General features: G+C 43.5%; 1 protein-coding gene across 1 annotated transcript; it reads right to left on the reverse strand.

The window, feature by feature from the left end:
• Nucleotides 1–2,783: 2,783 nt before the first annotated feature.
• Nucleotides 2,784–27,116, reverse strand: elp2 (elongator acetyltransferase complex subunit 2). Its single transcript, XM_079287664.1, has 22 exons — nt 26,984–27,116; nt 26,756–26,834; nt 26,207–26,277; nt 25,986–26,130; nt 24,515–24,592; nt 24,020–24,084; nt 23,840–23,909; nt 21,014–21,160; nt 20,684–20,779; nt 19,644–19,744; nt 13,281–13,412; nt 12,638–12,787; nt 11,539–11,730; nt 11,118–11,187; nt 10,822–10,917; nt 9,367–9,424; nt 8,293–8,365; nt 7,495–7,687; nt 4,923–5,044; nt 4,663–4,805; nt 3,880–3,993; nt 2,784–3,365 (listed from the first exon to the last, which is right to left on the reverse strand). Exons 1-22 carry the CDS (start codon nt 27,113–27,115, stop codon nt 3,182–3,184), a joined length of 2,511 nt encoding a protein of 836 aa, XP_079143790.1. The 5' UTR covers nt 27,116; the 3' UTR covers nt 2,784–3,181.
• Nucleotides 27,117–27,240: the final 124 nt, after the last annotated feature.

Here is a 27,240-nt window from a genome sequence, read left to right on the forward strand (position 1 = left end):
TTAAAACATAAAACATATTTAAGAAAAGGCACAATAAACAGTAAAATACACAATAAAAGGATAAACTAAAATGTTTGTGTTAACTGTGGAGATATAATTTGATGTAGTTTATATCGTACGCTTTAGAGGTCTAGTGGACAGAGCCAGTCTGTTTCCCCCGTATGGTCTTTATGCTATTCTAAGCCAACCACCTCCTCTTGGTCCATAGTCAGCTACATCATGAAAGTGGTATTTCTTTAGCAGATATTCGACATGGCTTTGCAGGACAACTGATAACCTTGCGATGGTTGTAATTATTGTAAATACATCTCAGTACGGAATCAAGTGAACTTGAATCCAGCATGCCTCTGCTGCTGCTTCCTGGCTCAAAGATAACCACAGACTTTGCCGAGCTGCTTCCGCAGGAAGAAACGCTCCAGTGTTTGTAAAATGCTGCATGACCTTCTCTCTTGTCTCAGTGGGTTCATGCTGTGCAAATGAAAGGCGGGTTGATTAAGTTGACCTGGGTGTCAGTGGAAGGGAAGTGTCTATGTGTCCTCCTTCACATGTGATGCCTCGCTTGGAGAAATGAAGAGCCAGTATTATATCCAACCACCCAACTCACGCACACATGCACATATTTAGCTCCAATGATCTGAGGAAGAGGGATACATACAAACTACAACACACAGGGGCAGCAGAAAAACATATTTTAGCAACGAAGAAGAAAGGCCTGTTTTAGAGTATGCTACATTTAGAGAATTTTCTTTGCTTAATCTTGCTGTCAGACAGCCCGAGTTGATGGGGAAGTTAACCGAACACCTGTTAACACTGCACCTGTCTCCTCCAAACTGGGAGCATGCCGACCACCGTCTGCTGCAGGTACAATGAACAAGTACCTCAGACAACCCCACATGATCGAAACATTCAAACTATCATTTTAATGCCCAGTATTTTATAGAAAACCTTTGACTTTTCATCGAGTGTTATCACAAGTTAAAATGTTCAGTTTGTCAAATACTTTGGTTTATGGCATTCACATCAGAAATTAAAATTCTATTGTCATTGTGGGCATGTTGGAATGCTGATAGCATTTACCTTAAAGCACCACGATGCACATAGCCTCACAAAACCTCTTGCTTGATTGTAGGATCTTATCCTACGTTACAGAGATTGTAAATTAGGATTGATCTGTTTATTATACGGCCTACAGCCAATGGCTTTGATAGATTATCTGAGATAAGCACGCTAACATTACCATTACTTAACTCCATAAACCGTAAATAGTGCCACTGTGATTTCTATCTTGTGGCACAGTTTTAATGAGATTTTAAAATTGCCTAGAGTAAAAGACAGTGTTTGCATTTACCTGTGAGACGTTCTATACAACAGTTTGTAATCCTTCCTCAGAAAGTCTGCAGGAAGCATTGAGGCAGGAAAACACATACACCCCCTCACACAAGAATAACTAACGCCGACGTATGACTCATTCACAAACTACAGGAAGGCAAACAGTGCACACATTAACAACAACAATCTTCCTGTTAAAAACATATTTCTGACACACATTCTTCATTATTGTCTATCTCACAAAGGCTGTCTCACAAATGAAATCCGACGATTTGCCTTTGGAAAACTAATATGTATTCAACACCATAACAATACATTCATCTCCAGTATACCCTCGTGTCAGTGGTTTATTGCCTTTGCCAACGGTCACCATTTCCCCCATTAATCTGCAGCATTCAAGGATTTTCAGATGTGGCTTCTAATCCCTCCTCAGTATCACATTATGGCAATATAACTTCATCAAGAGACGTGGTCAAGGGCATGTTGGAGAGGATATGTTCTATGTATTAGTATGCTAGTCTGCTGAGTGAGCTCCTCACACATGTGTTGATGACAATCTCAAGCAAGATGATTGTTCATGTTTAAATTGAAATATCACCGATAATAATTACATTATGTTTTATATGTGAAAAATCCCTCGATATATGGCCATATTGTCCCAAGACCTCATTTCACCATTTGAAAAACTCCCATTTCTGGGAGGAGCGTGTGCGGCGTGGGTTGACCGATGTCTCCATACATACCAGGAGAACGTGATTAGAGAGAGTTATGGCCAGTGGTTACAATCTCCTGCAGGTACATTTATGGCCGACATATAATGATGGCACACTCAGCTGAGCCCAGAGTAAATCGAAGGCATCGTCTTCCTCAGTCCTTCAGAATTCGGCTCAGTCTCCAAAAGCAGGTGTACCTTAATCCATTTAAGCTGCTGCGTTCAATAACTGGACAGTCCTGCATTGATTGATCTTCATCTACTGCAAAGTTTAAAGTCCTGCCTGGAACAAACTATACGTTTTATTTTCTTAACTACAACTTACTGCCGACAATTTCTTACTGCCAACTGCATAGTTTTCAAATTCATGTAGTTCCTAAAATGGGGGTTGAACAAGGTTAGTAAGATAACATGATAAAAAATGAAAATATTGATATTTTTGGCACACATTTAAGTTCCATGTTGTTGGTGTAACTGGAAGACCCAATCTGAAATACAGCACCATGACTTGCAGAATGGTTGAAACTAACATAAAATACAAAAGGTACCATATGCAGCCCTTTAGTAATGGCTCTGCTACACACCATGAATGTTTTGAGATCTTATACCATCTTGTATTTAAGAGTTTTGTGATTTTACAATCACTAGAACTTAACTGAGACCAAAGACTCTTTCAATTTTGGATATACACATTATTTTTTATTAATTTGACATGAAACAAATACAAACAATCTATCTGTGTGATGAACTTCTTCGATTGGTCACTGAAAGCACCCATTTCACCGTATAAATGGTAACTTGGATAACTAGTCTAAATATGCGATCTGTGTATATATATATCCAGCTGTGTTGTCTTCTCTGAATCTAAAACACTTTGAAGTGGCAACATACCACCGAGGGTCATGGTGTTTTCACCATCTTGCTTCCACCCATCAAATCTGTTCAGCTGTGTGCCGACAGACTGCAGGGCACGTGTGCCGTGGGTTTGTCCTGCGACTGACCCATGACTTAACTCGCTGTCACGGGGATTGAATGGCTTGCCAGCAAGCAGCTGTGGCTTTTGTGCCACAGTCAGGCCTGTGGCCCTCAGTCCAAGTGTCTCTCTGCGCGAGAGACATAGTAGTGTCACTGTTGTGGGTGCTAAAGAGCCCGTTTGTTGATGTTGAAGATTTTGACAGAGTGGTCGGCGCTGGCGCTGGCAAGCTGGACCCAGGAGTTCTCCTCCTCAACGTCAGTCTGTCCATCCGGGTTGTTGTTCTCGTGACCTACTCGGCCGGGCCTGGGCCTCCAGCGGAGCCTCTTGACCGTCAAAGCGTGGCTCTGTCTGCAAGAGTACATGTGATGAAGGGAAACAACGGAATACCCTGGATGACAGAGCAATACCTTCACAATCATACTGCAATGTCTGCCCTTCTCAAACACATAGAAAGACAAACTCAAACTTGTGAGCAACAAAAGTACGGTTGTGAGCAGCACTGCAGCTTGAGGAACAGAGGCCTTCTAATACAGAAATACAAGATACCTGCCTTAAAATTCACTTCCTGAGCTCTACAGAAGATGACTCACACATCCACGTGGGAAACACCGCACGCCTAAAGTACCAGCGATGCAACCCCCCCCCCCAGCTGCTGCCCAGCTAAAAGACACGTAGCCATTCAAATCAAGCTGCCTGCTGCTTCCCTTTAATAGTACATAACAGAGAGCTTCTGCCATCAAACTGAAGCCACACTACTGTTACTGTGACCCAATGTACAGTAAATATCTACTACCAGGAGCCATTGGAGGCCTTTCAAAGTGGCATGTGCTTCAGATGAACTTTGTTTGTGTTGTAAGGATACGAAATGACCGTTTCGCCACAGCTGCTCCAGTCGTGTCCTCCAGCAGGCTCCTGGCCAGCGCTCCACCTGTACAGCAAGATGCTGCCGGCCTCCAGGCCCACTGCAAGCAGGTAGCTGTGGAAGGGACCAAAACATATATCAAATGAAATACAAGTAAAAGTCAAGTTGCAGTTTCCATTCTTGTCCGTTCAAAATAGTCGGTTCAGAAAGTATCGTCCAAAACCTCAATTCTGTGACGATTCTCTGGCCAAGATGTTTTCATAAATGATTTGACTTCTGTGGACCTTTTATAAAATAATTATCGTCAGGTCCCTCCAGGGAGTTTTTGCCAGTGGGCCAAATCCAAAATGGCCGCTGGCGTTATCTTGACAAATTCACTTTTGAACCACAGCACCTACAATCATGTATGAAGACACATTTTTGGTGAACGCCAACCACTAGGAGGACAACAGTTTGACGTTATGACATTATTTTATATCATAAATAATTCATACAAAGTCAGCAGTCTACAGTATGTCATACACATACAATTTTTGTATGAAATAGTCATAAAAAGAGTTATGTTCATAGAATTATAGCCTTTGACAACAAAATACTAATGAGTTCATCCTCAAATCCAAATACATTTTTGTGCCAAAATGTAAGAAATTCCCTCCAGGAGCTCCTGAGATATTGCATTCACAAGAATAGTAAAACCCCAAAACATAATAAATAAAAAACACACAATCTGCCTGTGTGTGTGTGTGTGCGTGTGTGCGTGCGTGCGTGCGTGCGTGTGTGTACCTGTTATCAGAGCAGAGAACGGGGCAGAAAGCCACAGCAGTAGCAGAATCTCCCACATCCAAGATGGAAGAACATGGTTTAATCTCAGTTGGAAGTACAGAGTCTCCAGAGTCCTCTAATATGCACGGCCCCCACACTATCACCTGGACACACACACACACACACACACACACGCACGAAAATCAATGCTCGCTACAAAAAAGCATTCATTACATTACTACCTCAATCTGCAACCGTCACCTTAAAAAGGAGAGACTTACCTTCTTGTCCCGACTGGATGTCACAAAGTATTTACTGTCTGGGCTCCAGTCACATGACCAGATGATTCGGCTGTGTACGGCCGTGTCCTTCCCTGTATGTGCATACAGCGAGAACCGAGGCTCTGCACGGACACGAACAAACAAGTCACACTCAAAATGCGATCATCAATCCCAACACCACTCATCTGTTGTCACATTTCTCTGACACTTCCTTTTCGATGACCGATGAGCTGGTCGTCAAACTTTGTGTGATGAATATTGTAGCATGACATCATCATGTCTAGATCCCTACCTCACTACTGTGGAGCAACAAAGGCTGTCCCGAGCAACAAATAACCAAGACAGGAAACCTCATTCCAGCCCTTCACTTCAGTCAGTTTTATGACCTTGCTGCTGTTTATTTCACCAGCATAAGTCATTTCAGGCCCCCCGATTGTTTTTCCCCCCCAGAGAGCTTGTCTGTATGCTGGTGGCACAGCCGCCTCTTCTGCTGCTCTCCACTGGCACTCATACAGACACACACATAACCGAAGGGACAAGTACACACAGCCGCACAACCTCAGTGTTGCCACAAAAGTCTGATTTAACCACCATGTTGCGTCTATGTGCTCATAACACTCCCACCACACAATACACACATATTTGTAGGTGTGTTGTTTGGGACACACGGGTGTTCGTCCATTAACACTCATTTGAGGACCACGGCGGGCAGGATAGGCTGTTTAGTCCGACCTCACAGAGATGGAGACGGACAAAGCATTCAGTCAAGACACAACACACAAAAACACATAAGAAAGCAGCACATAAAAAGACTACACAAACAGCTGTACAGAAAGGTGAAGGAGGAAGTTTAACAGTGTCGCCTTAATGAAAACGTCTGGGTACTTGACCGTCGAGGGAGAGGAAAGGGAGGAGTCAGAAGAAGGAAGGACGACGTATTTAGACAAAACAGGTGAGAGGAAAAGAAGAGACACAGAAGAGGTGAGAATGGAGGGAGTCAGTTTGTTACATCAGCTATAACTTTGTTCAACCTTCCCTGGTCGGGTCTGTGAGACTGTGAGACAGACACCTTGAGTGATTCAGCAGCCAACCAGAACAGACGGAGACCCCTATCCTCCAATCCCTCCCTTCCGCTCTCACAAACACCACCCCTGCCTCTGTGCAGTCCACTATACAGGCACACAGGAAAGTGCAGCACTGCTTAGCCTCGGTCGGTGCCCATTAAAACCTTCCCGAGCAGCCAAAAGAGCTGCAAGATGTGTTACCAGGTGCAGGTAGGAGGTAATCCTCTGGGCTTAAACGTCGTGTTCTGCTCACCTTGGATGCAGGATTGGGTTATTTGTCCGAGTCAAGGTGCAGAGATTTTCTCATATAAACAAACTCTACAGTCTTATTTACAGCAGGGGCCCTGCAGGACGCGAGTGGAAAGTGGGGATGCACAGATCCCACTTGTAGAAAAATGGTGGTAAAAATGTGGTTTCAATTTCCAAAAAGATGAATTGTATTCTTTGTGACATCTCTTATCAACCTGTTGAATTTAAATCAAACAATAAGATATCTTGACAATATATTAAAAGGGGATTAAAAAATGTATTGTATTATAAGAAAATGGTTGAAATGGAAACTGGAGCAGCAGCATGTAGGTGGAAGAAGTACATCAGAGAAATGATATAATAGGGGGATTTTGCACCATATTGACATGTGCAGACAATGACTATGAGGTTATTTGGGGTATTTTATGTTGAAATCACATGCAAACAGGAGGCTATAATATGAGAAATAGAGTTCTACGGGACTCTCTGTGGTTTGGCTTGAGAGGATTGACTTTCGAAGGCCATGTGGATGCTGACAGAAACAATTCTGTTCCCCCAACCATTAACGTAACCGCCACTGAGCGTAAACTGAAAGAGGTCGAAGCTCAAGCAAAACAGATTGAATGAGTAATCCTACAAAAGGAGGCTTTGAGATTGATGTTTTCAAAGGAACAAGCCACTACACGCCTATTGTGATTGTTCTTATTCTTCAAACAAGGGTTGCACAGCTCTAGAAATGCATTTACAACGTTGATAGTTTCCTTCTTTATCTCATAGCTTTGCTGCACCTACTATCCAAAGTATTACGTGCAATAAAGATATGAATTCGTCATAGGGGGAAGTTCCTGAAATTCAAATTGCGCTAAATTTCCACAAAAATGCATTGAAAACAGTTTAATTTAATAAATAATCTTCCTTTATTAGCTCCTTTTGGACTACTTTCAGTCAATGAATCACTTGTTTGTCTCTTCACAGTATTAATTAGGAGAGTCCTTCTAATAAGGCCAGCTTGACTTGGAACAAATCTACCCAGTGGGTTTACCTTATTTTAATTAATTTGTCTTATTGGTGTTGTCTGCCAGTGAGGCTCCAATATTGTCTCATCGTCTTGTAATTTATTCAAACACGTTTGTAATCAAGCTAAATGTATTTGAAAAAGCCCCACGAAGAACTATTAACTCATCCTGAGCTGCGACTGCTAAACACATTCATTCCTTTAAGGCGGACCCCCTAATTAGTGACACCGTGCTCCTTCTCACCTGGACGTTCAGGTGTGGGAAGGTTCCGTCTCCATAAAGACCAGGTGCGGTCCCGGGAAACAGCCAATAGGAGTTGTGCATCAGGGGAGAAGGCCATCTGGGTGACGGTGAGGGTGTGGTACGGCAGCGTCTGCAGCTGGCGCCATGTAGCTGTACTCCACAGCAGAACGGCCGCATGCTCGGCTTTAGATGCCTGGAAAAGACGGATTTTAATTAATTCATCTACAAAGAAAAAATACTTTAAGAAACTCAAATTAGTTTTCTTTGCCTTTTACTTTGTGCACTCATTTCTCCTTATGTTATATGCTTTTCTCCCCTTCTGCCTTTTCCTCCTGCAGGGCACTTCTGTTTTGAAAAATACGAGAGAAAGTGTGTTTGCTCGCTTGCTTATTGGAGAGAAAAAAAATGAAAAGGGAACATAATTGAGGGGGGGGGAATAAAGGAAAGGCGGTGCAGAGGAAAGAAAGCAGGACAGTTGGAAGAAACAGGTGATGAAGGGAAGAGCAAAAGGAGAGGAATGCAAAGTGAGAAGGTGGGTGAGGTAGAGAGTCAAAGTGAGGCGGAGAGATCGTATGCCACAGGAAGACAAAAACACATCTGTGATGGCTAACAACTGTGCATTTGTCTGCACTCAAGGTAAGGACAAGGTAGTTCCTATCAATACCTGACTAACAGCACCATCTAAGCCTGCTGTGTGTGTGTGTGAGAGAATATGAGTGTGCAGGGTGTCGTGATGCTCTCTGCTGAAGGGGGGTTGGGGGATTTGTGGTCTCTGGCCTCAACATTTATCACACCGACCTTGCATGCAGATGCCACCACCGCCCTGGCGCTGTCTGAAGCAAGACAGAACATCTCAAAGCCGTGGCCGTACCTGTAGGAGACAGAGGAGCACAATCATACAAGCTAACAGCTGTACTGAATATGTGGAAGCACAGACGGGATCTGAAAGAGAGACGGGTGAAGGGGGAGGGACAACAACAAAGAAAGCGCTCCCAGACTGACAGTAAATTAATTATTCTCTTCCCCCGACAAGCTTCCAGGCTCAAGCCATCGCTGCCTGCTGACAGGTAAATAAGCAGACAGAGTGTGAAATTAAAATGCTGATCTGCAATGACTGGTCCTTCTCCCGCTGACAGAGATGAACAATGATGATGCTCCGGCTAATCAATCGCAGCCTAATTAGTTTTCGCTTGCCGACCATCACCTGCTCGTTGTAAAATGCCGACGAGTCAACAAAGTGAAATCATAGCCTGCAACGGAGAGAAAGTCCTCCCCGACCACGAAGCTTTCAAACGCTGCAGCAATTTGGCCACGACACAAGAGTATTATTTATGCCACAAAAATAATTCGGGCACTTACTCATTTTCATGTTTTTATTATGCACTAAATGATTCAAAGGGGTGAAGCCGACGGGTAGAAAATGCTTTTCAACACACACATACCTCGAACAAACGGCCCCGGCATACGTCATGTTTATGGCAGATTGACAAGTAAATGGATTTAACATTGGCCACAAATGGAGGCAATATATTCAGCCTGAAGAAGGGGCTCATGGGATGACAAGACGCTGGTTGGCTGATGAAGGAGGGAGATAAACAGGGGCTTTGGGAAGTTCATCCCTTTCAGTTACAATAAACCCTTTGGGCAAAAAACAAAACTAAATTCCAAAATGTTGCTTTATTAAGAGTAATATGGAAACTCTGGTGTCTTTATGGAGAAAGTAGGTATATAAAAATAAAAAAGTAGTAGGGATTGTTATTGTGTCATGTCTCAGGTCTCAGGATATTGTTTGTGCCAGTAGGTAAATTAAACTAAAGACAAGCGGAGAGGGTTTGGGGAACGCTGTTAGCACAGAGACATTCAGATACTCACAGTTTCTGGACCTCAGGCCACAGTGTGTTCTGGAGAAGATGATCCTCTGGTGGGGGCTCTACACACACACACACACACAGTTAACTTTAAGATCGTTACATAACTGTCATTTGCAAGGCCCTGAAAACTGAGCCGTTTTAAAATTCAAATACAACAAGTTTCCAATTGACTAAATGAGGATTACACCCAAGTGGCTATTATAATTTGCCTCTTTTAAATCATTGTTCTTTTGACCCAAAGCGCGACAGATATAAACCTGAATATGTGCGTGTGTGTGCGTGCGTGTGTGATAGGCTTACAAATTAAAAGGGGACAAAAAGAGAGACAGAAAAAGTGAACTAAAAACTACATGGAAGACTGAAAACCCGATTGTTTGCCTGGAGACAATGTTCTCTCACATTTCACATCCAGCCTCTTTCAGCATTTAGCTTGCATGAAATCCTCAACCCTGAAACGTTCCGCTATTTCAAAACAACTGCAGCTTTATCTCTGATTCTTAACGGCTGTTGGCTTATATAGCCCGGTGCCAAGCTTCTGCTTCACACTGCATGCTCTGCACAAGCCCGTCCTGCGTTCGCGTTGCATGTAATTGAGAGGACACTGCTTGTGTTTCTCTTGTTGGTCATCGGCTTCCCATTTTGCCTAATTATTCATTTGTCTCCTTGCCTGCGGAAGGAGTGAAAATGCATTGTGAACAACAGTCTCCGCACTTTGCTCCCTACATAGCCCGGGGTTATCGATCGATACATAAACTTTGCAATCACATAAGCCTGCTTTCTAATTAGCATTGCAGATGAAGGAGTGGCTTCAATCATGCTGATGACAGCTCTTGAAACCCTCTGGCCCGGGGGTTTTAAAGTGCCACGCTACGTTCTCTTAATTTGACTCTCATCCATTTCCCATCTGTCCCTTCGCTGCAACTAGTTTCTCAATTTTGCTTTTGTTTCTTATACTCGTCTTCCTCTGTCACATCATCTCAATGGCATTTTCATTCCCAAACCCATACATTTGATCCTAGATTTGATTCCATTTTTTAATAACAACCTCCAATTTTCTTGTCTTTGCTTTTACTCACATCCCCTTTTCCTGACGCCTCCTCTTCCTCACCCACTACCCTTTTCCTCTCATCCCCTCTCTGGCTGTAATACCACCAGCATCCAGCAGACCTCAGGCGCTGTGGGAGTACAGCATGGTGAGAGCCGTAATGACTTGCTGTCCGTCTGGCCGTGCATAATTGTTTCTTATAAGAACATTTAGCGACGGGCAGACTGGAACTCTTAAATGTGTACCGAGGCTATTGAGTGGATAACAATGAGGACTATGATTCATGCTGTGGAGGGGACAGAGATGCATTTTGGCTCTTAAATTATTCATCGGGGAGGTTTTAAATCTTAGAAATTACCATGTTATGTTGGAAAAATACTTGAAAGTGTTGTTTTTGCAGGTTTACAGTACCAGTCATGATGAGCGGGTGAAAGTAAGACTCCTGGTATTGATCAGATGCACTGTTGAACTGCCCCTCCTTTTCATTGGTTTTTGGGGCAAGGTCACCTGTAAATTTAAACGACATATCTGTAAATTAATTTGACGATTTGAATACATGACATAAAATGAACAAAACTACTAAACAAACCCTCAATTTAATATGACACTGCTGTCTCAAACTGCTGTTTGGAGCTCATGAAAATTGATGATCAAATAAAACTTGGGCCCAAACCCCCGAGCGCTGAAACACTGAGCAAGTATTTTACCGTGAAATACAGCCTTGTTGGACAGACCCAAGGCAGGTGTGCTGGCTCCTTCTGGAAGGTTGGCAGAGTCCTGGCAATGAGCAGATAAATGAATGGACACACACACACACACACACACACACACACACACACACACACACACACACACACACACACACACACACACACACACACACACACACACACACACACACACACACACACACACACACACACACACACACACACACAACTAGGTGGGCCGTCTCCTCAGCAAATCTTAACGTTGGAAAACAAAGTGAGACCACAAAGAAAGTTTGACCTGCTCTTTGAACAGAGGGCTCTAAAGGTGATGGACTTAATCACTTGACTATATCTACTCATGTAATAAAAAAAATACTTGAAAATATCAGAATAGACAGTCATTTAATTTGGCACTCACACTAGATGCCAACAGCTTTTCTCTTGCCGTCCCAGAGATGTTAGCAAAATTCTCCACGAAATTACGAGGCGCTTGAAACACTCGCAGCACCTTCTCGTCAGCTCCCGACACAAACTGAAACCTTCCGACCATTGCCAGACACTGCATGTCGTATCCATGGATCTGTGGCCGTGAGATTTCATGCCAGGTTACCTGCAGAGCGAAAGGGACACAAAAAGACATTATAAAGATGTAGCTCTGGCTTGAGGATTCCAACCAGCTGCACGTGGCTGCCAGGGGAAGTGTTTCAATAGATCTCAGACGTTGTGGAACTGCGTTTCTTGACCCTACATCAAGGAGTTTGTAGCCAAATACAAACATTGATTCTCTTGTTCAAATGAAACATTTCCAGCTTAAGATGCAGAAGTGTTGTTTCAGGAGAAGATTGAAGGCTCCAGTGCAATAACACCAGCATGAAGTGGCATCGTCAAGATCGTAATGAAGGCTGGAAACTTCATTATGTTTCTACCTGAGCCGGATGCCAAACTGGCACGTTTTACCCCATTTCTAACTATTTCATCTGGATAAACCCGAGGTGAAGAAACAAGTGGGCGAAGGGTTTTCTGAAGTACTCTTTTTGCGACCAATCAATCCCTGTATCTCAAGTCATGATTCCTTCCCTCGAAAATAAATCACTTCTAATAAACTCTTTATTATTAAGTCACAACCTACTAAATTCAATCAGGAACATTTCCTTAACATATTTGAGCAAACTCGACAAGTAGAATATATATCCGGTGCAGACTATATCCCAGAAAGGTTAATAGAAAGGGCCGGTGTTGAGAGGAGAGATGCATACTAAGTAACTATTGCTCACAGCCTGGAGAGCAGAAGAAGAAATGGAGAAGCCTAAGCCTTTAAGTCGACATGCTGACGCCAGGTGTGTGAAAACTGTCTTTTATATTTGTCTCATGAATAAAGAAATGTGGCGTGGTAGCGTTTAACCTACACACATGCTAACTATGCACTTACAACATTTAAAAATACTCTCACTAATTTTGAGCTACAATCAGCTTTGCAATTCTTCTCCCACATCTACATGTTACAGATGACTCTTTACCTGTTTGGCATCTTGGTTCCTCCATGGAGTAAAGAGTCTGGTGGTCTGGTCTGAGCCCACACTGAGGATGAACTCACCATCAGGATCCCAGCTCAGGTCCTGGACTGCATTAAAGTGACCCGATATCACAACCCCAGGCCTCCATCGCCCCTGGTCAGACATCATTGCAATGATCAGTTTTCAAACCCCTGATTTCCTATTTAAATGTCCCTCTACATACACATCACTTCAATAACTAATATGATTGGCATTGGAGAGTGGGCGATGATAATTCAGGTGTTGCCGTCTGTGAAGTCGATTTCCTTTGAAACCTCTGAATTAGTCATCAACACCTTCACGTTTGCGCTGAAGTTTAAATTCACATTCCGAGCCGGCGTAATTGAAATGCTTTCATTTCTTCAGGCTCCCACTCTTTCCCAGGGACACCCGAGTAAGACACATGTGAAGCCAGTCAAATTTAGTGGCAGACAAGAGACTAATTACACGAATCACTGTCTCTCACACAGAGTAGCTTTGTAGCAATGCACTGCCATTGAATCCAACAGACTTAGAATTCCAGTGCTTCATGGAAAGATTTCTTGTGCAAACTTTAAAACTACTGGCATTATATTGATTTGAACATTTAAGAGTAACTGAGGCTCACCTCTTTGTCCTTTTCTTTGCACCACAGATGTAGTGCTCCATGAAAAGCGTGAGCCACGATCATGGAGCCATCCGGACTCATCTGGCAGCCGTAGAAACCCAGAGTGTTGCCGCCAACCTCCCCTACACGCACCTGGTGGGAAAGAAAAGAAAAACCCGTGATGAGGGCGATCATTACTGATCAGAAGCATTAACTCGTCTGCCTTTTCAACACACTCGTATCGGACACCAGGTGGCTGAAGAACATCTGGTTTCTGGGTCAGAGTCACTGACAAAGATGAAGGACACAGGAGGTGCATTCACTGCACATATGGAGAAACATCAGCAGCATAAATTAGGTTATTTATGCTATTTCTGAGAATTATGAATTTAGCCTCCTTTAGTCCGATATGATATTCTGACATGCAGTATATTTTAGCATATACAGCCTGGTTCTCAAACACTTGAGTTTTGTGTAAAGCTACGGGCTAGATTGATAGAAAAGAAGCAGAGTGAGGGAGAACGTTTTAAAATCTGTTCTCCGGCTTCCTCTAAGAGGCTATTAATGATGATGCCCCACGATGGTGGGAAAAAAACAGCTAATTAAGATGACAAGTCAAATGAGAAATGATGCAAAATGGGACTTATTAGAGCTGAATAAACTGTTGTGTCTTTCTAACAAAATACATTTGTCTACAAAGTGAAAGCAATTGCAGTGCAGCGTATCACGCAAAGCAAATAATCATGAAAGATGTCAACGCCCGAGAACCCAGAGGGATTTAAATAAATTGGATTTGAGTGAGAGCTTGTGACCCCTGCGTCATGCTCATAGGGCAGATCATATATAGACAGTAGGGTCTGAGCTTCTACTGAAAACAACAACCCAGTTTGAAAACACCCCAAATCACTGGCTTGGCTCAGAAAAATGCAAGAAAATTGAAATCACTCTTTTAGGATTCTGGCCAGCTGTCTAATCTCAGACCTTGCTTTTGTGTGTCAAGACAATTCTGGATTGATCTCTACCTGGGGTAGACGGCCCATTTTGATTCAAGTGCAGTTACAAACAGCACGGACAGAAGAAAGTCTGTCTGAGGTCATTGTAACTCACATTTAGTTCTTTTGAAGTTGTTTCGCAAAAATAAATGAAATAAAAAGGTGCATTAAACGGAGGATTCAGCCATACTGTGAAATGAAAAGCTTGCGATTAGTTCTAAAAATGTAAAAACTGAATTACAATCTGTATTCATTCATCCTGTCATTGACATTAATATCCATAGAGAACAGAAATTACATACAGAAATAGAGAAACAAGACGTTTAAAACCGACGGGATTAAATCGGTTAATATCTCATCCTGTTGCATAATCGGTAGGATTCAATGCAGGATTATGGAACCAGACAGAAATAACTTGAAACAATGTAGAAATTAATCCTCAGGAATTCTTATTTAAGCAATAGAGATGTTCCAACCACGAGCTGTCAATATCTGTACCTACAGCCGGCTTGTTCAAGAGACAAAGTGCTTCATCACGGAAGTATAAAGGGACAGTGAGAGAGAGTAAGAGTACAGACATATATATATATATATATATATATATATATATTCATGTATATTAATGTTAGAAATCTTCATTCCTAACTACCGTACTCACTCTGATGAGTTCATCCTTCAACACCGAACCAGTCAAAGATAAGCTGTTTGAGAGCATTCTGCTGACCAGGCCAACTTCTCACTGAGGAATTCAAACAATTAAAAGCTGTATCTGGGCCCCGAGGCCTTGAAAGGTAAACTGGGCCCAAAGGGGAGATCTATTCAAATCGATAGCAGCAGAACCAACCCCGGAGAGCGCTACACTGCTCCCTTAGCAGCACATATCTCCTCCATCTTTAATTAGCTTGTGCCTAAAATGATATGGACATTGGCTGTGAGGAAATATGAGAAGTGCTAAATTCACACTTAAATGACTCCAATAGATGCACAGTGTAGCCGGTTATCTCTTCTCGAGGCGGGTAGGTGGAGTGAGAGCATGCTATGCCGCAGCAGTGACCCGAGGCAGACTGCAGGAGAAACAAACAAGAACGTATTTGCACCAACTACATGTTAAACAGACATGTTGAAAGGGTTCACACAAACACACCAGCAGGGCACGGACATATCTTCGCCGTGTCTATTATACGAGGCGGAAAAGTGATGTCCTCAGTCATTTGGACCTTCCGTCGGTCATCAATGACCTTCACAATAACGCCCGTCTGCAGGCTGAAACACAGCGGAACTAATGGGCAGCAATAAAGACACGCCTTCCCTTGGAATGGCACGATCCTCCAGCCGTCCAGTGAGAGGCGGGCAGGGAGGCGAGAGGGACAGCCAGGTATAAACATAGACGCCGAGATTGAGAGAGAACAAGACGCAACATTAAGCAGATTGATTTTAGAATTCTGCACACAAGAGCCTCCCGTAAATCATGCAAAAACTCACGGAGGCAAAAAGCCGTCATCTGTCTTGTTTACGAGTGAGGGAACAATATGGATGCACAGCGTGCCTTATCACTGGCCAGCGGGGGTATGGGGGAGGAACAGAACAAGGACAGAAAAGAAGGGAAGGCATATATCATTCTTTGAAGGAGAGAAAGAGGGTGATGGGTGCTGAATGAGCCGAGTCAAGCTGGGGAAACCCCTACAGTGTGGAGTGCAGGTTTTCTAATCAACTTTTCAGGCTGAAAAACTGACCGAAGCGTTGAGAGGCCGAGGTCTATTCCCGTCAATTACTCTTGATGTTAAGATGCACAACATAAAGTAAGGACTGCAACTAAGATAATTACTTCATTATCTGTTCATCTTTTGATTTGTCTCAGTCGACAACAGTTTCCTCATTTTGTTCAACGAGCAGTCCAAAAGCCAAAAATATTCAATTCATAACAAAGAAATGGGCACAGCTGGAGCAGTCTACTGGACTCTACAGGTAACATTCTCCTCCAATCACGAGCATGCGTTCGCCCACTGAAAAACGTAGCCGACCAATCAGGAGGTGCCTACCCAAATACGTGTGGACCCCAAAGTATATAAGGAAGCACGAACTGCTGTCTGCTATCCTACAGCATCTTCAGCAAGCGACAGGGTCCCTAAGTCAGTGGTTCTCTGACATTTCAAGTCTCGACAATCAAGTTGATGTTCGATTTGTTTTCCCAGGTTGGCTGCCCCTCAGAGTTCTGTGGATTTGGGTCTTGGTGAGTAGCCCCACGAAGCACCAAGCAACTGGATTGCACCGACAGGGCAGTTAGTTCACACATTCTTTTAGCCGAGGTCAGCGCAAGCAGCAAAGGTGTCTTGAACGACAATGCTCTCAAGAGTGGAGTCAGAGGCTGAAAGGGATCCTTCACCAAGGCCTCACGCACCAAAGGCAGTTTCCACTGTGGGGAGGAGTCGCGCGTTGTGTCCTGAACACCTGCAAGGACCTCTTCACAAGAGGGTGGGCAAAGACCGGTCTGTCGCCAAAGCGAGGGAGAAACGGCTGCTGGTGTACTTTAACAGTGGCATGAGAAAGGCCTCTGCCTACCAAACACCGCAAAAAAAAGGAGAGAATATAACAAACTGAGAAGGACAGGGGATCCAGCCTCCTATTCTTGCACCCGTGTTGGAACCCCAACCACTTTGACCTGTAACAAGGCAATGGTCCCACTCCTGCAGCCTCTCGAACAAGCCAAGCCTGGAGAGTTTGGCCCAGAGTGGGCAACGCACCTATCGCACCAACCTCCTGAGACAGAGACACCCTGACCTGGGCGATGGTCCACGGCTGGGCCGCCGCCATCCGAGTCATTAATGCATGCCACGGCGCCGAGGGGCGACCTGGGGCTACCAGCATGACCAACAACTGCTCCACTCTCTCCAACAGGGGAGGGACGAGACAGAGCAGTGGAAAGGCTTAAGGCAGCTATCTTGGCCATGGCACGAGCGCAAATGTGTCCACCCCGAGGTGTGGATCAACTTGCACCATAAGGGAGAACCATAGTGGGATGTGGGTGTTGCATTGGTTGAGGAACAAATCCACTTCCTGAACCAGGTCCAAATCACCTCGAGGTGAAGCCTCCACTTCAAAACATGAAGTTGGCTCCTCATCAAACGGAGCAGAGAGACTGATGGAGGGCGAAGCTGACTGAAGTAAAGTTCCCGAGCCCCAAAATTAAAACAATGAGCTAAAAGCTGGCGAGCTGAGGGGTCCTGCAGAGTGAAGTAAACATTCACTGTTCTTTTGTCACTATGAGCGACACATTTCACATTATACCCAATAGTGTCATTCATTGATTGTGTAACATTTTGTATGTTGATTCTGCTAACCACACCCATCAGTGATGTTGGGCACTTTTCAGTCTGGTGTTAAGCGTGGCGTTAGACAGCCACCTAATTAAAAAATATGAACTCATTTTGGTTTTAGTGGCGTCTCGATCTGCCATGAGGCCAAGTGTAACGTGTGGAAAGTACACAAGCCAAGGTCTGAAAATAGGTTCTCTCTCATACACACAAACACACCCACACAAACTGACAATCCCCCCCCAGGCCTCGTAGCGGCCCGCTGTGGTCAGTCTGAGATGTTAATTACCACCGTGTCTCATTAGTAAGATGTGCTTTACGCAGCGGTGGACCCTGGCCACCCCACTGCTAACCCTGCTCTCCATTAAATCTCACCAATTACTCTAATCAGTGTGAAGAAGTGGAGCACTTCTTTGTAAAAATTGGCTAATTAAGACACACATGGCTGGTCAGTTACCGCTGTGGAATCTGCTCTGCCAATAACTTCAATGTCCCACAGTTAAAACCTGTGAGGCCAAATCAGATTATGGAAAACACTGGAACAGACAGAATCAAAATGCAAAATACAGTTTAATTCAATCAGAGCGCGTGCACGTGTGTGTGTGTGTGTGTGTGTGTGTGTGTGTGTGTGTGTGTGTGTGTGTGTGTGTGTGTGCTTAAGAGGTTAAGCGTCCTTTGTAGGTAGGGAACCTGTCAGTTCAAAGGGTTTGGCTCTCTCGTTTGAGGAAAAATCAAAAGCACAGGTTGGCAGGAGCTAAAAAGAAAGGAGAGAACTGCACTTCCAGATTCAACAAAGGATATCTCGGGTCGGGGGGGTTTATATTATTTTTGGAATCAAGAACAAAAGCCTGAGCTTTGGAGGAAAATTGGCCACACCAGATGTGATTTCAAACTCTCACTGCTGCTTTTCACTTCCACTGACCACCTTTGTCGAATAATACTGAGAAGAAATTTATGAGGAGAATCGGCGCTGGCTTCAGGCCCTAATCATTGCCCCTTTGTCAGAGGAGGAGAATCAGAACTTTCCCGGTTGCTCTCTTCTGTGGTCTTTGTTGCTCTCAGTTGTGGATCAGAGTGATGAGATCAAAAGGGGCAGAAAATGTAACTGATCAAATGTGGAACATTTCTCGTCACTCTCATATACGATCACACTCAAGGTGCCTGCTATGGCGAGGTGAGCACACACTGTGGGATACATACTGCATGTGGGAGCATGTCTGTATTTTTGCACGTCTGCCCATGATCACCTATTGTTTCTGTGTTTTTGTCAGGTACGTGGAAAGGTAATCTGAGGTACTCCTGAACCACCTGGGAATTAGCAAATTGCATTTGGAAAAAACTGTCGGGCAGATGGGTAGAAAACAGCTTTTTCTTCGCTATGCGCACTTGTGTTAAATTTAGCCTCATTCTGGCACAACAGCAGCTGTCGGTAGCTCAGAGAGATGAGGTAGAGGGGAGCGAAAGCTAGGCGGCAGATAGATAATGTGTGAGAGGCAGACTAGACAGGAGGAGAGAAAGGGAGGCAAGTGGTGGAGAAAAAGACGAGGTAGAGGACAGAAAACGACAGTGAGGAATGAACGTGAAAGACAGATCATGGAGTAAAAAAAAAAAAAAAAGAATGACTAAGGCGGTGCAGGCAGAGGCTATGGCATGTCTCCCAGAAGCCTCTCCATCCCACGTCGGATGTGTTGGGGAATGGGCCTTAAAAGAGGGGGTTCAGTTTGAGTGAGTGACAAAGGGAAGACGGGGGAGATCGATCTTGGCTTGTCTAAACTCACAGGCTTGGCAGCTCTTCATCACGGTCTATCACTTCCATTCCTGACACCTCAATGTCAGGGAGAGTGCAAACTGATGCAGGGGGCGCTGACAGCAGGAGAGAAAATACTAGGGGAGGGCTCAAGCTCCTGGATCATGTCAAGAGCTGCTGAAAAAGGAAGCTAGCAGAAATAGAGTCGGAAATTGGTGTGTGCAAACCCTGTGTTCCCTGCACAGAGTAACTGATACCATGTGTATATGTGTGTGTGTGTGTTTAGGCTCTGTGTATCTGCACACACCCTCCTTGTGCTCAAACCAACAATCACCTGTTCAACCCAGACTCCGGATCCCTCCTCAGGAGCCCAGAAGATCATGGTTTTGTCCATGGAGGCTGAGAGCAGACCGAGGGGCTGTTGCAGCTCACCACCTGCAGGGGGAGACAGAGACACTGGAAAAACCCATACAGGAGGAGCATACAGTACACTGTCAATGACCTGTCACTCGACTGCAGCAGGATCTGACCATCTGCCCCAAGCAGTCCTGGTTCTGGCTCTCCCGTGCCTCCCCCCCCCCCCCCCCCCCTAAACATTACGATGTGTGATGCACACAAAAGCTGGGATGGGTGTGAAGTGGTCTTGATGTAATGAGCATTTTTTCTTTTTTTTTTCTTTTAATATATACTTTATTGATGAGAATGCACCATATGACATAGAAATCAAAGAGCAAGTATTTTCATTTTTTGTGCACGCGTTACTCAGTTTACAGTAGTAAAGGAGAAAATAACAAGAAAGAAAAGCAAATAACATAAAACAAAGAGCTACTTAAATCAGAACACCCACCCACAAACAAGGCCTTCACATTTGTTTATGTAAAGTTTATGTAGTACAGTATTGTAAAACTATAGTTCGGTTAAATTGCAATTAATCAGACAGATAAGGGAAGGACAGAGGACCGGATAAATCAGTACAAATTACCAGACATATCTCATTCGGTAGGCAACATGTAATGAGCTTTTAAGGGAACCAGAGTTTAAAGAGAAGATTTAGCACATCCATCAGCCGTTTTTACCTGAGTGGTAATTAAGACAATAACTTTTCTCCTTTTCTGCCTTTTGTGAGAAACAGCATTGTAAGACAAGGGGAGAGAAACACTTTATCTCAGCTTAGCATGCAAGCATGTCCATTTAATTTGACAGGCTGTAAAAACAGAACCAATTATTGAAAGGTCTGTGAGGCAACTGTGTCAGATTCTGAAAGTTTGACTCACTTTTAGACACCACTAAGAGCTTTTCCAGGAACCTACCGCCAATCATCTAAAACTTTCGTGAGTAATAACCGATCCCTTCCGTTTTTTAAAATCAAGGTACCTTTGTAGAGAGGAGGCTGCCAGTGGACTCCATAGACCCAGTTCTCATGGCCTGCCAGCACTGTCTCAAGAGACACAGCAAACACTGAGGAAGCGTCTGGAGCAGAAACACAGAGAGACCAAATGAAGGGCAGCTTTACATGTTTTGTGGCCTGCTATATGCAATTCTAAATGTGCCATGAAAAATCAAAGTCGAGCGACACATGAACAGACACTTTGTTCTTTACGGAGGTGGGTACCCACCATGTGCCATTACACCATCAAAAAGCTTGTCTATTAATTTGGCTGATTAGCAACCTTTTCATGTATCAAGCCTGTACGGCCCGCTCACCTCTCTCCTTCACTTCAAAAACGTCCTCTTTCATTTTGATGACGGCGTGATCGTCCTCTACGTGGGCGTCTGTCCCAGACTTGGCACACAGCCTCCACACTCTGATGAGGCAGTCCTGGGAACAGCTGGCTAATAACAGCTCCCCACCTGAACGAGTCAGAGAGAGAACATGAAAACCTTCCTGGCTGAAAGACATTTTCTATCAACTCTTAAAAATATTCGATCAATTAGGTTATCATAATTGCCTTTGGGCTATTTACTTGCTTTGATAAAAAGGTGTGTCGTTATCAAATATTAGTATTACTGTTGCATAAGGCATGCGTTGCATAATTGAGCCATTATGGACAGTTTAGAACTGAGCCTGACAAACAACTGTTCTGACTTGGATTCAAGAATACCAGGTTTTGTTTTCTGGTTTTTAATGAGCCTCACGTTGCTCGTCTATAAGCTCCTGTTGTCGTCAATCCTTTGTTAGAACTGTTATCAAGGCATTATTACAGAGTGCTGCCGACTGTGTCATGGCCAGTAAGACAGCAGGAGCCAAACATAAACAAAGCTCAAGCCACTATCTCCGAGTGCTTCCGTCTGTCACATTATGCGTTTAAGGTTTAGTCCAATGGCCACTGGCCCAGAATTGCCTCTGCCAAGATAAACAGACATATTAAGAACACCACCTAATGCTGGGAGAGGTAGGAGGAAGGCCTGAACTGTTTGTCGATCATGATGCCATGACGTTGATGATCACAATGATGGCTTTGCTACTAGCTTGAAACTCTGACAAAACTACTTGCATTGGCGACTTTCTTGAGCCTGTCCGACTTTTTCTATGAAACATTGTTTGGGATAGTCGTGACATTAGAAATGACCCATTAAATAAAGTATCAGATCTGATGGTGTTGCCTGAGATTCGGTGTCTGACATAAGGCTTCATGAAACGGAGTCGCATAACCAGGAGCGGTCACCAGATGCGTTTTTGAAGCAGCAGTTGGAGACTCAGAGGTAACTTTTTCCTGCTGAGCCAGCGCATATTAAACATGTTAATCACTGTCAGTAAAGGGTTTAAGTCACTGCTCACTGACGCGTAGTAGAGGGAGACAGCAGTGTACGCTGAGACACCGGTAAGCTCTCTTTCCCCACACACACACACACACACACACACACACACACACACACACACACACACACACACACACACACACACACACACACACACACACACACACACACACACACACACACACACACACACACACACACACACACACTCTCTGGGTTTACAGCCAACGCGATACATGTAAACAACATTTTCAGTGTTTTGGTTACAGTACGAATGATAAAAGTGTGACTTCAGATCTGTTGGTGGACTGAAGGAAACGCCCATGCAGAACGAATCATTGGAGTTACAGCCACAGTCGACATGTTTCGTTTCACTGAAGGATTAAGAAATGCGCGCTGCTGAACGTGCATCTTATTATATTCTAATTCTAACACATTTAACATCATTTTAGTTAAACTTTGTTTTGATGGAAACTAAATGATTTGCACTTTACTAAAGACGTTCGATCACCAATAATAACTACCGTAATAAAATCCATGTGTTTTTAAAAATAGACATTAGCTGCCTGTTTGATGGTGATGAGGAACATAAAGCCCTGATACGGACACGCGATTGAAAAAACATCTTCATGACCCGTGGCGCTCATAAAAGTAATCTTTTTGATTTTGTCTTATAAAATGCATCTTGCATGAGAAGGCTGAACTGTTCTCCCAAAAAAGTCAGATTTAAAAGTATAGCATGTGACCAGCTGATTTTATACTCGTGCTTCTTTTATTCTACTACTAAGATTAATGGGAAGAAAATAGTGATTTAGAAAATATGACAAAGCCAGAAAGACAAAAACAGAAAATAGCATCATGCACTGAATGCCAGTGTTTAACAGCTATAATATACTGGACCTCTAGTGCTGCAATTTGCCATCTGCCAAGTCATAAAACAAAAGCATGATTTATGTAACTACTATCAGAGCAGCGAGAGGGCTTTTGTCATTCCTATGGGGATATTTCATACAAACATCTCTCTGTCTCTGCGCTGGCTCGTAGCTCGTAGCGTGGAGTACCGGTAGGTCATAGACTGAGTGGGAAGGAGACACTGGTGGAGAGAGCTGGTTAAGGAGATGAAACAGCTTTTTACACAGTCAGAACAGTGCAGTAATGAAGAGCCCTTGAAGAGGGTTGTACAATTAGTATAGCTTGGATTGGATCCACGCATTGCCATGTGCTATCACAGTGCTGTGAATAGGCCACTAGTGGTGATGCCGGACTCAAGATACGTGGTTTAAAGGCTGTGATTAGTTTTGATTTTACTAAATGTTTTATTCATCTTAATAAGAAAACGGTGGTTTTGCTCTCTAGCTGTTACATGCATGCAGAACATATGAAAACATCCTCAACAATACGTTTAGATTGGATGGGTTGGTTTTTAACATGTAACAAATAAGAAAACAAAAATACAATAAAAAGAACAATTAATATGTACAACAAATTCTAAATAAATAAATATTACATGTAAGCAAAGGAGTTGGTAGAAGTAAAAACATAGAAGGTACTACCTCTTTCTAGAACTTAAAAAATGAAATTAATGTTTAACACACACACACACACACACACACACACACACACACACACACACACACACACACACACACACACACACACACACACACACACACACACACACACACACACACACACACACACGTTGTAAGTATATCTGACTTTGAGTCAAGTCAGAGCCACGCTGCCATTACTTCAAACAGTAGCGCTCACCTCGAGATACCCAGGCCACTCCACGGATCCAGTCTTCATGCCCTTGCAGTGACATGGCTTTATGGAGCTGCTGTAGATCATTTAAAAAGTTCAGATGTTGCTCTCATACTTCAGTAATTCAACTTAAAGTGTTGGAACATGAATGATCTGCCCCCTGACAGAGTATCAGTCAGAGCTCACCTCTCCGTTAGACTGCACATACAGATGCACCCGAGAGTCATCGCCCCCACAGGCCAGTATGGGAACTGTGAGAAAAGAAGGTTGGGGTTTCAGACAGTTATGTAAGCACAAGCGCACACACACACACACACACACACACACACACACTCACACTCACATTGCATACATTTAAATCAAAGCCAATGTTTTATGAAACAGGAGCGAGGTGGAAGGGAAGGATGGAGCACAGCATCAAACAGGCAAATGGCATGCAAGACAGAAAGGCCAATTGACACGAGACACTTCAAACGCGGGCTGCATTTTGAATATGACATTCGGTTACGGGCACTAAAGCAGTGGTGCAAATTTAGATGGATTACATGAGAGGAAAAATGTCTGTGTCTGTGTCTGCGCGCGCGCGTGCGTGCGTGCGTGCGTGCGTGCGTGCGTGTGTGTACACGAGTGTACGTGGCGCACAAGTTAAAGGATGTCTACGTAGTAGCAGCTTAGGCTTACCTCTGCTGCCTGGCAACAGTGCCAGAGAGACATCCATCATGAAACTGCTGCCAAATGATAAGGTATGGAGGCACTCAGCTGAGGAACACACATGCACAAGGAATTAAACTTTCCGATGCTCTACGAGTAAAATTGCTACACAACTGTAAAACATAGTTTGGGGTTTTTTGTCTGAATAGATACAAAAATTGCATTTTACACAAAATATTTATTTTGCCTTCCCCGTATGTGTAGAGGCCAAGGGCCTCTCAAGCAGTCACAATTCAGCACAACATAGTTATAGTATTTGTATCTGGTAATCCACCCCACGGTTACTCCCCGCATACACACACACACACACACACACACACACACACACACACACACACACACAGTTTCCATGACTGTCGCGCAGCATCAGTGTTCATCTGCACTGACAGGTGGACAGAAACTTTCAACAAAGAGAAGCAGATAAGGATGACAGCTTGTATCATAACTGATATTTAACTCTGTGAGGAAATTAAAGGCAATATTATAATTAATACGGCTGTGGTGATAGTGTCAACTGTTTTTAGGAAATAACAAAATTGTCATTTTTAGTCAAAAAACATTGTTTCACCTGTTTTTCTAACCAAATATTTAAAATAAGACTATTTTCAGTGTATGTTAAAAAAGACACAATGTCATAGAAGTGATGCTAAAGGCTCAACAGTTCTGCAGCGGTGAGGCAAATGATCATGTTGCCATGTCCCATAGCAGCCACTAGAGGGCAGATAGGCTACTTATGGAATTTATACAATTAATTGTTTATTTTTTAAGTAATATGTAAGTCTGTTACTTTCTGGATTGAGTTTTACATTAAAAAAAAAAGTGCAAGGCATCTGGTGGAAATGAAGTTCTTGCAAAGCTGACCTGTCGAGAAAGTCAAATTTAGACTTCCAAAATAATCACAGAATCCAATAGTTTACCTCAGTGTTTCTTTACTTGTCTGAACCCCTAAAAAGGAGTCTACTTGGGCACAAAAACGGTTTAGTTTCACCTCTTCATGCCTAAATTGTATTCAAATGAAACTGTCTGAGAAAGGAAATCACTGTGGCAGGTTGATACTGAACACCAAATGTGTGTGTGAATGATCATCAGTTTAGATCATGATGGGCAGGTTGCACCTTGCATGGCAGGCCCCGTCCATGAGTGAATGTTGACATTTAAGTGTTAAGTGCTTTGAGTGGACAGAAGACTAGAAAGGTGCAATATAAATGCAACTACTCACAACGCACAGACATGCATCCTGTGAAGATGGGTCTCAAGTAGACATTGATTCATATTTTAAAAAGTCACGAGCAAAAGAACGGTTGGGAATCCCCCAAATAAACAACAAACAATCCTAACCAAAGTATTACTTTTCAAAAAACTATTATTTTTTACCATTTCCAACATTATTATGGCAACAAACCACAACAACTCCAGAGAGTTGTTTTTTCGTGTCCATTACCTTCATTGTCTTCATTGCAGAGCCACAGTCTGACTGTGGAGTCGGATGCTGAGGAGGCCACCAGGATCCTTGAGTCCTCCACATAGATGGCATCCACAGCACAAACCGGACCAGTGTGGCCCTTGCATTCCACTAACTGGACAAACTGGAAACAGCAGAGGGCCTTTCAGAAGATAGAAAACAGCAGATAGAAACACCGTCTGATGAAACAGGTGACCTACCTTTCCATTGTGAGCCTCCCAGACGATGAGCCGATTGTCTGAGCCTCCTGAGACCAGATGCCTCTCTGGAGCTGCCGCATCAAGTAAAGCCACAGTTATTAAGTAAAGATAACACGTTATGGCTAAAGTATCTTTTGCACCCCTTCGGACTGCGGCTGTTATTCATGTCACTTAGTTACAATGTAGGTCTATCTTAATTAAACAATTGTATTTTAAGAGAATAGCGTACTTCCAACTATTTGCTAACAGAGAAGGCTTTCTGTTCGGGTGTCCATGCACTTTAGACCCTATAGTGTGTATTCACTAAGGCTCACGAGTAACATGTAAGCAAAGGAGCTTTTACACAAACTGTTTTAAAACAATGAAGAAGATGAGCTGAAGACAAACGTTACCCACATTGTGATTCAATTGTAGTGCTTAGACCACATTAAACTTTAAAGTAAGTCTTGATTTAAAAAAAAGTCTGTCTTCTACTTGAACACACGTTGCTGTACATTTGTTGTGGTGGCAAATCAAACGGAGACACATAAATCCAGATGTGACACTCACCACAGTCCTCTCTGTGAACCCACTGGACTGTATTCACTCTGCCTGTGTGTCCGTTCAGCACAGCAACAACTCCCCTTCCCTGGGATAAAAAACAAATAGTATGTTTACTAAGGCAGCGAACAAGAAGGTAGACATTTGTATTCAACTACAGGATACTCGGTTATCGTTGGCTGTGACAGTTGACAGTAAAAGCTAACTTTACAGGTGAATTTCGGAAGACTTTACTACCTGTGGGTCGTACAGAGCTACAGAGGTACATGTCCCAAAGGCAATGATCCCGCCACGACCCCAAGAAACAACATTTGGAGTCCTGTTTGCACAACAAGCTACATGGCATGTTTCAATCACGGGCGCCGCCATTTTAAAAGCTGTAGTTGTGGTGTTGCTTTAAATGAAGCAGTAGATAAACCGACCCCTACGAACAAAGGTTCCGCGTACAAATCACAGCGTGGCAATAGATTTTAATCGTGAATTGTATCGTGAAA

The sequence above is a fragment of the Melanostigma gelatinosum genome (assembly GCF_949748355.1).
Source record: "Melanostigma gelatinosum genome assembly, chromosome: 17".
Taxonomy (NCBI): Eukaryota; Metazoa; Chordata; class Actinopteri; order Perciformes; family Zoarcidae; genus Melanostigma; species Melanostigma gelatinosum.